A 13,163-nucleotide genomic window follows, 5' to 3' on the forward strand; every position below is an offset into this window, starting at 1 on the left:
TTGGCTTCCACACACCTCATTGGTTAATATTCACTGTAGCAGAAACCTCTGTTGGGTTGGTAGAATGTGGAAAGAAGTGCTGAGTAGGTCCAAACTGCTCCTACACGGTGTAACAGTACTGAGTAGGTCCAAACTGCTCCTACACGGTGTAACAGTACTGAGTAGGTCCAAACTGCTCCTACATGGTGTAACAGTACTGAGTAGGTCCAAACTGCTCCTACATGGAGTAACAGTACTGAGCTGTATTCAGTATGGAAAAGTACTAGAACATTCAATTAAATATTAACGGTGCTGTACTGAGCGACTAGTTGAAAAACAGGGAGGGAGTTGTGGGTTCAAAATGGACCACTGCCTTTAAACTGCATTACTCATTACCCAGAGAAAACTAACCAATGAGGTGGGTCGTTCCACATTCTACCAACCCAATACATGTTTCTACTACAGTGAATATTAACCAATGAGGTGGGTCGTTCCACATTCTACCAACCCAATAGATGTTTCTACTACAGTGAATATTAACCAATGAGGTGGGTCGTTCCACATTCTACCAACCCAATAGATGTTTCTACTACAGTGAATATTAACCAATGAGGTGGGTCGTTCCACATTCTACCAACCCAATAGATGTTTCTACTACAGTGAATATTAACCAATGAGGTGTGTCGTTCCACATTCTACCAACCCAATAGATGTTTCTACTACAGTGAATATTAACCAATGAGGTGTGTCGTTCCACATTCTACCAACCCAATAGATGTTTCTACTACAGTGAATATTAACCAATGAGGTGGGTCGTTCCACATTCTACCAACCCAACAGATGTTTCTACAGTGAGTATTAACCAAAATGGACATTTCCCTTGACTGTGTTACCCTCCCACCCAGCAGGTGGCGATGTGCCTATTTCAGGCAATGCTGCCGGTGTGACGTATAATCTAATGGACGGGACGCTTCTTCAAACAGCAGCGAGTTATTCACCTCCGTAGCTTTCGAGCACCTCGGTATCTTACTAGCCAACATAGACGATAAAATTGCAGATCTTTAAATGCTTTCGTTGTATATTAGCCACTGTGTTTTAAACACACTTGTCGTATCTATTAGCTAGTTACACCATTGAATTGAATATTTATGTTGTTAGCTAGCTAGCTAGCTGGGTAAATGATCAGTAGTGCTAGTCTTGTCACTAACTAACTAGCTAACATCCCAACCATGAGCTCAGTAAACGACTCCCCACCTTCTGAAGAGGAGGTCTGCTGGACGGAGAAAGAAGCTCTGGGGCTGAACATTGTCGTGAAAGAGGAGAAGGAAGAAGAGGATGTCACAGTAAAACAAGAAACAGAGGTTGAGGCTGTTACAGTGAAAGAAGAAGAGAAAGAAGTTAAATTGACAGAAGATGAAGATGCGTTCCGAGTGAAAGAGGAAGAGGATGTTACAGTAAAAGAAGAAGAGGAGGATGCCGTTTTTGGATTGGGGGAGGTGACTGTCACATTGGAAGAAGAGGAGAAAGGAGATCTGATTAACAACAGTGAGTAATATCTTAAATACAGGGAAGACGAGACAAGGAAGGATAATTTTTATCTAATTTTGATCTGGATGAAATGTAATTAAAAAAATAATTACTACAGGTTATTTAAAATCCGATGGAGTTAGTTTTGTGCCAACAGAAATAAGGGGTTAAATGTGTGCCCCAAAAAAAACAAAAAATATTTCCTGATCTTTTATATCTGCTTGATCTAGGACAGACGCTTCAAAACCTTATTAATCAACATTTTGACTGTCATTTTTGCCATTCATGAGTGTGTTGTTAAAATGCGTTTCTATGGGCTATAGTAGTAAAGGACAAATAAAATATTTTATCAAATTTTATCAAATGTTTAAATATTTTGTGGGGGGGGGGAGACCTAAAGGGATCCTACAATTCTTAATCTAATAGCTAAATGATCAATGGCATCACCATCTTAAAACAATTCCATATGTTACCTCAGTCTAAAAGCACCAACATTCCCCATGTTGGAAATTATGGAAAATTGATCATTTCTGTAAAACACTAACACTGTTTCTTTTCTTAACTTTTTGTAACACAAGTTACTGTTTTTAATTACCCAAGATAAACAGATATTAAAACAAATGTACACATTTTTTTTGTCAAATTTAGTTTTTACAAATGTGTTTTTGTATGTTTTGAACAGCTATTTAGATACATTTCCTCCATTCCATGTTTTTCATTCAAAGTTGTGAGTTTCTGTGATTGGCTGAGAAATTAGCATTTGGGCTAATCTGACGACCTAAAATAGCCACTTATAAGGAACGCTGTGGTCTCTGGAACTCAACTCCGTTATAGACAATGGAACGCTGTGGGCTCTGGAACTCAACTCCGTTATAGACAATGGAACGCTGTGGGCTCTGGAACTCAACTCCGTTATAGACAATGGAACGCTGTGGGCTCTGGAACTCAACTCCGTTATAGACAATGGAACGCTGTGGACTCTGGAACTCAACTCCGTTATAGACAATGGAACGCTGTGGGCTCTGGAACTCAACTCCGTTATAGAAATGGAACGCTGTGGACTCTGGAACTCAACTCCGTTATAGACAATGGAACGCTGTGGGCTCTGGAACTCAACTCCGTTATAGACAATGGAACGCTGTGGACTCTGGAACTCAACTCCGTTATAGACAATGGAACGCTGTGGACTCTGGAACTCAACTCCGTTATAGACAATGGAACGCTGTGGACTCTGGAACTCAACTCCGTTATAGACAATGGAACGCTGTGGACTCTGGAACTCAACTCCGTTATAGACAATGGAACGCTGTGGACTCTGGAACTCAACTCCGTTATAGACAATGGAACGCTGTGGACTCTGGAACTCAACTCCGTTATAGACAATGGAACGCTGTGGACTATCAACTCTGGAAGCTTAATATGTATTTACATATTAACCCTCTTTTTATGTTATAATGCTGTTACTCTCCCCGGGGCCAACTGTGGGGTGTCTCCACATCTATATTTGAACATACTATAGAAAGTCTGTACCCGAATTTATTTTCTTCAGTTTATTTAAATTCTACAGCTCAACGGCAGAGTCATGTCCTAAGTGTAAAAAAAACAGTGACTCCATGATTCAGGCCTTCTGGGAGTGCTATGAAGTCCAAACATTATATTGTTAGATTAAAGGAGTAACTCTGTTTGGCTTGAAACATTCTTCCCCACCTCAAGTTCAACTGTCAGTCAGTCCTATAATATCCACACCAAACCATAGTCCTATAATATCCTCACCAAACCATAGTCCTATAATATCCTCACCAAACCATAGTCCTATAATATCCTCACCAAACCATAGTCCTATAATATCCTCACCAAACCATAGTCCTATAATATCCACACCAAACCATAGTCCTATAATATCCTCACCAAACCATAGTCCTATAATATCCTCACCAAACCATAGTCCTATAATATCCTCACCAAACCATAGTCCTATAATATCACCAAACCATAGTCCTATAATATCCTCACCAAACCATAGTCCTATAATATCCACACCAAACCATAGTCCTATAATATCCACACCAAACCATAGCTAAGTCCTATAATATCCACACCAAACCATTGTCCTATAATATCCACACCAAACCATAGTCCTATAATACCCACACCAAACCATAGTCCTATAATATCCTCACCAAACCATAGTCCTATAATATCCTCACCAAACCATAGTCCTATAATATCCACACCAAACCATAGTCCTATAATATCCTCACCAAACCATAGTCCTATAATATCCACACCAAACCATAGTCCTATAATATCCACACCAAACCATAGTCCTATAATATCCTCACCAAACCATAGTCCTATAATATCCTCACCAAACCATAGTCCTATAATATCCTCACCAAACCATAGTCCTATAATATCCTCACCAAACCATAGTCCTATAATATCCACACCAAACCATAGTCCTATAATATCCACACCAAACCATAGTCCTATAATATCCACACCAAACCATAGTCCTATAATATCCACACCAAACCATAGTCCTATAATATCCACACCAAACCATAGTCCTATAATATCCACACCAAACCATAGTCCTATAATATCCACACCAAACCATAGTCATATAATATCCACACCAAACCATAGTCCTATAATATCCACACCAAACCATAGTCCTATAATATCCACACCAAACCATAGTCCTATAATATCCACACCAAACCATAGTCCTATAATATCCACACCAAACCATAGTCCTATAATATCCACACCAAACCATAGTCCTATAATATCCACACCAAACCATAGTCCTATAATATCCCTCAAACCAAACCATAGTCCTATAATATCCACACCAAACCATAGTCCTCACCAAACCATAGTCCTATAATATCCACACCAAACCATAGTCCTATAATATCCACACCAAACCATAGTCCTATAATATCCACACCAAACCATAGTCCTATAATATCCACACCAAACCATAGTCCACACCAAACCCTATAATATCCACACCAAACCATAGTCCTATAATATCCACACCAAACCATAGTCCTATAATATCTACACCAAACCATAGTCCTATAATATCTACACCAAACCATAGTCCTATAATATCTACACCAAACCATAGTCCTATATCTACACCAAACCATAGTCCTACAATATCCACACCAAACCATAGTCCTACAATATCCACACCAAACCATAGTCCTATAATATCCACACCAAACCATAGTCCTATAATATCCACACCAAACCATAGTCCTATAATATCCTCACCAAACCATAGTCCTATAATATCCTCACCAAACCATAGTCCTATAATATCCTCACCAAACCATAGTCCTATAATACCACACCAAACCATAGTCCTATAATATCCACACCAAACCATAGTCCTATAATATCCACACCAAACCATATGTCCTATAATACCCACACCAAACCATAGTCCTATAATATCCACACCAAACCATAGTCCTATAATATCCACACCAAACCATAGTCCTATAATATCCACACCAAACCATAGTCCTATAATATCCACACCAAACCATAACTAAGCCCTATAATATCCACACCAAACCATAACTAAACCCTATAATATCCAAACCATAGTCCTATAACATCCACACCAAACCTAAACAAAAGTTTCTAAACTTTATTAGGGTAATAGTATCAAACGTAGACCTGAGTCAAGTCATTGTTTATGGGGAAAATATAAACAGGTTTTATATTGCAGCACACTTTTTCCATTTCATGGTTTGAGTGCGAGTAACGCTATAGGCATACTGGTAATTATATTATGTTGCAGTAACCCTATAGGCATACTGGTAATTATATTATGTTGCAGTAACCCTATAGGCATACTGGTAATTATATTATGTTGCAGTAACCCTATAGGCATACTGGTAATTATATTATGTTGCAGTAACCCTATAGGCATACTGGTAATTATATTATGTTGCAGTAACCCTATAGGCATACTGGTAATTATATTATGTTGCAGTAACCCTATAGGCATACTGGTAATTATATTATGTTGCAGTAACCCTATAGGCATACTGGTAATTATATTATGTTGCAGTAACCCTATAGGCATACTGGTAATTATATTATGTTGCAGTAACCCTATAGGCATACTGGTAATTATATTATGTTGCAGTAACCCTATAGGCATACTGGTAATTATATTATGTTGCAGAAAACACAACAGTAACTTAGTTTTGCCATAGAAAAGAGGTAATTAAACAGTAACCCTATAGGCATACTGGTAATTATATTATTGCAGTAACCCTATAGGCATACTGGTAATTATATTATGTTGCAGTAACCCTTAGGCATACTGGTAATTATATTATGTTGCAGTAACCCTATAGGCATACTGGTAATGTACCATTCTAGCCCCATCTTCACCCCTTATCTACCATTCAGTAACCCCATAGGCATACTGGTAATTATATTACCATTCAGTAACCCTATAGGCATCTTAATTATATTATCTACCATTCTAGCCCCATTCACCCCTGGTAATTATATTATGGCAGTAACCCTATAGGCATACTGGTATCTACCATTCTAGCCCCATCTTCATACTTAATCTACCATTCTAGCCCATCTTCACCCCTTATCTACCATTCTAGCCCTTAGGCATCTTCAGCCCCCCTTATCTACCATTCTATATCTATATCAGTAGTAACCCCTTATGTATCATTCTAGCCCCATCTTAACCCCTTATGTATCATTCTAGCCCCATCTTAACCCCTTAGGTATCATTCTAGCCCCATCTTAACCCCTTATGTACCATTCTAGCCCCATCTTAAGGCCCCTGGTAATTATCTACCATTCTAGCCCCATCTTAAACCCCTTATCTACCATTCTAGCCCCATCTTAACCCCTTATGTACCATTCTAGCCCCATCTTAACCCCTTATCTACCATTCTAGCCCCATCTTAACCCCTTATCTACCATTCTAGCCCCATCTTAACCCCTTATCTACCATTCTAGCCCCATCTTAACCCCTTATCTACCATTCTAGCCCCATCTTAACCCCTTATGTACCATTCTAGCCCCATCTTAACCCCTTATCTACCATTCTAGCCCCATCTTAACCCCTTATGTACCATTCTAGCCCCATCTTAACCCCTTATGTACCATTCTAGCCCCATCTTCTTAACCCCTTATGTACCATTCTAGTAGCCAGCCAACAATTGGCCATTAGATTATACAAGATGTTTTTTTCCAGTGGAGATTAGTTGATGAATTTCCTGGCAGGGCTGTGGAACAGTGGATGTGTAGGGATAATTCAAATGGAACTGTTATTAACCAATCGGCATCCAGGATCCAAATGTGAAGTTGAATAATGAGGGATCTAGTCATCAAATCAGATTTTATTTGTCACAGGTACCGAATACAACAGGAACACAACCAGCCCTTAACCAACAATGCAGTTTTAAGAAAAATAAGTGTTTAGTAGCAAATAAATGAATAAAAATAATAATAATAAAATAATTAAAGAGCAGCAATAGACAGAAACAGTATGTACAAACTAAGTTACAAATAATGTGAAAGAACACACACAAATACACAATTGGTTAAGAGCCTGTTTAACGGCAGCCATCTCCTCCTGCACCACTATATTTTACAACAGGGTAATGGATTAAACCTCATAGGAAGAGCAGATTTCATTCAGGTCTCTCTGTTTAACTAAATACTCTGTCTTTTGGCAGGAGAGAGACCAGACTCTCACTCTGACAGACGGAAGAAGAGTCCTTCAGGGGAACCAGACCCAGAGACGCCCAAACCAGTGAGACGACACCACTGCTCCCAGTGTAATTTGAGTTTTAAGTGGTTATGGAAGCTGAAAGAGCATGAGAGGACACACACAGGGGAGAAGCCACACCACTGCTCTCAGTGTGGAAAGAGTTTTACCCTGTTAGGGAACCTGAAAAAGCATAAAGGAATACACACAGGAGAAAAGCATTTCCAATGTTCCCAGTGTGGAAAGAGATTTTCACGATCACAGCACCTAAAATCACATGAGAGGACACACACAGGGGATAAACCTCACCACTGCTCCCAGTGTGGAAAGAGTTTTACCCAGTTGGGGAGCCTGAAAAAGCATAAAGGAATACACACAGGAGAAAAACCTTTCCAATGTTCCCAGTGTGGAAAGACATTTTCAGGATTGCATCACCTAAAATCACATGAGAGGACACACACAGGGGAGAAGCCACACCATTGTGCCCTGTGTGGAAAGGATTTCACCCAGTTAGGGAACCTAAAAAAACATCAGATGAAACACACAGGAGAAAAGCCTTTCCAATGTTCCCAGTGTGGGAAAAGATTTTCACGGTCACAGGAACTAAAATCACATGAGATGACACACACGGGGGAGAAACCACACCACTGCTCCCAGTGTGGGAAAAGTTTTACCCAGTTAGGGAGCCTGAACAAACATAAGAGAATACACACAGGAGAAAAGCCGTACCACTGCTCCCAGTGTGGAAAGAGTTTTACCCAGTTAGGGAACCTGAACAACCATAATATAATACACACAGAAGAAAAGCCGTTCCAATGTTCCCACTGTGGAAAGAGATTTTCACGATCACAGGACCTAAAATCACATGAAAGGACACACACGGGGGAGAAACCACACCACTGCACCCATTGTGGAATGCGTTTTACCCAGTTAGGAAGCCTGAACAAACATAAGAAGAGAATACACTCTGGAGAGAAATCTTAACATACTTTCCTGGACAGAGGACCTGAAATCACATGACAGAATAGAGGCGGTGTACTGACGTATGTTTTCGTTTTTTATTAAATGTTGATATGAAAAATATGATTTGGATATTTTAAAATTACAATTATTAAATAGATTAGCAGAATGTGCATTTCTTGATTTTAACCTAGAAATGTTATGAATTTAGTAAAAAAGCATTTTATCAAAGCAACATATCTTTTAATATAAATCTGAATATCTAGTGAACGTTCATTATATACATCTACATGATGTATTGTTACACCATGTAGGAGCAGTATAGACCTAGTCTGTTCATATCTACATGATGTATTGTTACATGTAGGAGCAGTATAGACCTAGTCTGTTCATTATATACATCTACATGATGTATTGTTACACCATGTAGGAGCAGTATAGACCTAGTCTGTTCATTATATACATCTACATGATGTATTGTTACATGTAGGAGCAGTATAGACCTAGTCTGTTCATTATATACATCTACATGATGTATTGTTACACCATGTAGGAGCAGTATAGACCTAGATGCTTATTTTTGAATATTTTGATATTTTCTGTTTATTTGACTGAATTAATCAGAAATTGCCTAAATACATGTAGGAGCAGATGTAGACCTAGTTTGTTTTCATTATACATCTAAATGATGTTACACCTATCAATCAACACATGTTTTTTATATCATCTCAATGATGTATTGTTACACCATGTTTAGACCTGTTTATTTTGATTTTCTGAATTAATCAGAAATTGCCTAAATACAGATGTGTAGTAGATGTAAAGTTTGTTTTCAATTGTCACTCATAAAAATGTTTCACCTATCAATCAACACATGCTTCTCCTTATTCATCTCAATATAATATTGTTAGCTTCCATTGGTTCCCATATCCAAAAGTGTTCCATTGGTTCCCATATCCAAAAGTGTTCCATTGGTTCCATTATCCAAAATGGTTCCATTATCCAAAAGTGTTCCATTATCCAAAAGTGTTCCATTATCCAAAATGGTTCCATTGGTTCCATTATCAAAAGTGTTCCATTGGTTCCATTATCCAAAAGTGTTCCATTGGTTCCATTATCAAAAGTGTTCCATTGGTTCCATTATCCAGAAGTGTTCCATTATCAAAAGTGTTCCATTGGTTCCATTATCCAAAAGTGTTCCATTGGTTCCATTATCCAAAAGTGTTCCATTGGTTCCATTATCAAAAGTGTTCCATTGGTTCCATTATCCAAAAGTTGAGAAGAATATATCCAGCTCAAGTATTTATAAATATTTGACATGAACAATACTCTACCGTTCAAAAGTTGGGGGTCACTTTTAAATGTCCTTGTTTTGGAAAGAAAAGCTTTTTTTTTTTTTGTCCATTAAAATAACATCAAATTGATCAGAAATACAGTGTAGTCATTGTTAATGTTGTAAATGACTATTGTAGCTGGAAACGGCTGATTAAAAAAAAAAATGAATATCTATATAGGCGTACAGAGGCCCATTATCAGCAACTTTCACTCCTGTGTTCCAATGGCTCGTTGTGTTAGTTAATCCAAGTTTATCATTTTAAAAAGGCTATTTGGTCACATACACTACCGTTCAAAAGTTTGGGATCAGTTAGAAATGTCCTTGATTTTTAAAGAAAAGCAAAAGAAATGTGTCCATTACAACCCTATCCACATCGACGGGACAACAGTGGAGAAGGTGAAAGGTTTTAAGTTCCTCTGTGTTCATATCACCGACCATCTGAAATGGTCCACCCACACAGACCGTGTGGTGAAGAGGGTGCAACAGTGGCTCTTCAAACTCGGGAGGCTGAAAAAATGTGGCTTGTCACCGAAAACCCTCACTAGCTTTTACAGGTGCACATTTGAGAGCATCCTGTCGGGCTGTATCACCGCCTGGTACGGTGATACATGGCATGGGTTCCCAGATCCTCAAAAGGTTCTACAGCTGCACCATCGAGAGCATCCTGACCGGCTGCATCAAAGTAATATCAAATTGTATTTGTCACATACACATGGTTAGCAGATAATGCGAGTGTAGCAAAATGCTTGTGCTTCTAGTTCTGACAATGCCGTAATATCCAACGAGTAATCTAACCTAACAATTTCACAACAACTACCTTATACACACAAGTGTAAAGGAATGAATAAGAATATGTACATAAAGATATATGAATGAGTGATGGTATAGAACGGCATAGGCATCACCGCCTGGTATGGCAACTGTTCTGCATCTGACCGTAAGGCGCTACAGAGGGTAGAGCGTATGGTGGGGCCAGGCTTCCTGACATCCAGGACCTCTATACCAGGTCCAGTCAGAGACTAAGACACTACAGAGGGTAGAGCGTATGGTGGGGCCAGGCTTCCTGACATCCAGGACCTCTATAACAGGTGGTGTTAGAGGAAGGCCCAAAGAGTCCAGTCAGAGACTAAGACACTACAGAGGGTAGAGCGTATGGTGGGGCCAGGCTTCCTGACATCCAGGACCTCTATACCAGGTCCAGTCAGAGACTAAAAGACACTCCACAGAGGGTAGAGCGTATGGTGGGGCCAGGCTTCCTGACATCCAGGACCTCTATAACAGGTGGTGTTAGAGGAAGGCCCAAAGAGTCCAGTCAAGACTAAGACACTACAGATCAAATGGGGCCAGGCTTCCTGACATCCAGGACCTCTATAACAGGTGGTGTTAGAGGAAGGCCCAAAGAGTCCAGTCAGAGACTAAGACACTACAGAGGGTAGAGCGTATGGTGGGGCCAGGCTTCCTGACATCCAGGACCTATATAATAGGTGGTGTCAGAGGAAAGCCCATAAAATTGTCAGAGACTCCAGTCACCCGAGTCATAGACTGTTTTCTCTGCTACCGCACAGCAAGCGATACCGGAGCACCAAGTCTAGGAGCAAAAGGCTCCTTAACAGCTTCTAGCCACAAGACTGCTGAACAACTAATCAAATGGCCACCGGACCATAACATTGACCCTCTTGTTTTGTACACTGCTGCTACTCGCTGCTTATTATCTATGCATAGTCACTTCACCCCTACCTACATGTACAAATTACCTCTAACCTGTATCCCCGCACACCGACTCGGTACCGGTACCCCCTGTATATAGCCTCCACACTGACTCGGTACCGGTACACCCCTGTACATAGCCTCCACATTGACTCTGTTCCGGTACCCCCTGTATATAGCCTCCACATAGACTCTGTACCGGTACCCCCTGTATATAGTCTCCACATTGACTCTGTACAGGTACCCCCTGTATATAGCCTCCACATTGACTCTGTACAGGTACCCCCTGTATATAGCCTCCACATTGACTCTGTACCGGTACCCCCTGTATATAGCCTCCACATTGACTCGGTACCGGTAACCCCTGTATATAGCCTCCACATTGACTCTGTACTGGTACCCCCTGTATATAGCCTCCACATTGACTCTGTACTGGTACCCCCTGTATATAGCCTCCACATTGACTCTGTACCGGTACCCCCTGTATATAGCCTCCATATTGACTCTGTACTGGTACCCCCTGTATACAGCCTCCACATTGACTCTGTACCGGTACCTCCTGTATATATGCACCGTTATGTTATTGTGTTACTTTTCATTATTTTTTTACTTTAGTTTATTTGGTCAATATTTTTCTTAACCAACAGTGCAGGGCTTGTGAGTAAAGCATTTCACGGTAAGGTCTATACTTGTTGTATTCAGCATTTCACGGTAAGGTCCATACTTGTTGTATTCAGCATTTCACGGTAAGGTCCATACTTGTTGTATTCAGCATTTCACGGTAAGGTCCATACTTGTTGTATTCAGCATTTCACGGTAAGGTCCATACTTGTTGTATTCAGCATTTCACGGTAAGGTCTATACTTGTTGTATTCAGCATTTCACGGTAAGGTCTATACTTGTTGTATTCAGCATTTCACGGTAAGGTCTATACTTGTTGTATTCAGCATTTCACGGTAAGGTCTATACTTGTTGTATTCAGCATTTCACGGTAAGGTCTATACTTGTTGTATTCAGCATTTCACGGTAAGGTCTATACTTGTTGTATTCAGCATTTCACGGTAAGGTCCATACTTGTTGTATTCAGCATTTCACGGTAAGGTCCATACTTGTTGTATTCAGCATTTCACGGTAAGGTATACTTGTTGTAGGTACTTCAGCATTTCACGGTAAGGTCTATACTTGTTGTATTCAGCATTTCACGGTAAGGTCTATACTTGTTGTATTCAGCATTTCACGGTAAGGTCTATACTTGTTGTATTCAGCATTTCACGGTAAGGTCTATACTTGTTGTATTCAGCATTTCACGGTAAGGTCTATACTTGTTGTATTCAGCATTTCACGGTAAGGTCTATACTTGTTGTATTCAGCATTTCACGGTAAGGTCCATACTATTCACATTTGTAAGGTCTATACTTGTTGTATTCAGCATTTCACGGTAAGGTCTATACTTGTTGTATTCAGCATTTCACGGTAAGGTCTATACTTGTTGTATTCAGCATTTCACGGTAAGGTCTACACTTGTTGTATTCAGCATTTCACTGTGAGGTCTACTACACCTGTTGTATTCAGCATTTCACTGTAAGGTCTATATTTGTTGTATTCAGCATTTCACGGTAAGGTCTATACTTGTTGTATTCAGCATTTCACGGTAAGGTCTACACTTGTTGTAGTCAGCATTTCACTGTGAGGTCTACTACACTTGTTGTATTCAGCATTTCACGGTAAGGTCTATACTTGCATTCAGCGGATGTGACAAATAAAGTTTGATTTGATTTACTATCTCTTGCATCTTAGCATCTCTGTCACAGTTCATCCATATATTTTATACTTATATATTCTCATCCCATTTCCTTTACTAGATTATGTGTCTTAGGTTTTGTT

General features: G+C 39.7%; 1 protein-coding gene across 3 annotated transcripts in view; it reads left to right on the forward strand.

Annotated features, from left to right (window-relative positions):
• Positions 1-895: 895 nt before the first annotated feature.
• The window catches only part of LOC112220600 (zinc finger protein OZF-like), a 52,200-nt gene continuing 39,932 nt past the window's right edge, over positions 896-13,163 (forward strand). The window contains exons 1-2 of one of the 3 annotated variants that reach the window (XR_006082290.1): positions 904-1,524; positions 7,245-8,319. Coding sequence is in view for 2 of the 3 variants with exons in the window: in XM_042315665.1 (XP_042171599.1) it covers positions 1,209-1,524; positions 7,245-8,260 (1,332 nt within the window). In the remaining variant the exon portion in view is untranslated. Of the gene's footprint in view, positions 1,525-7,244; positions 8,571-13,163 lie in introns of those variants that run through there. The other 2 variants (XM_042315665.1, XM_042315666.1) reach the window with 2 other exon arrangements.

Source organism: Oncorhynchus tshawytscha, unplaced genomic scaffold (genome assembly GCF_018296145.1).
Source record: "Oncorhynchus tshawytscha isolate Ot180627B unplaced genomic scaffold, Otsh_v2.0 Un_contig_4119_pilon_pilon, whole genome shotgun sequence".
NCBI lineage: Eukaryota > Metazoa > Chordata > Actinopteri > Salmoniformes > Salmonidae > Oncorhynchus > Oncorhynchus tshawytscha.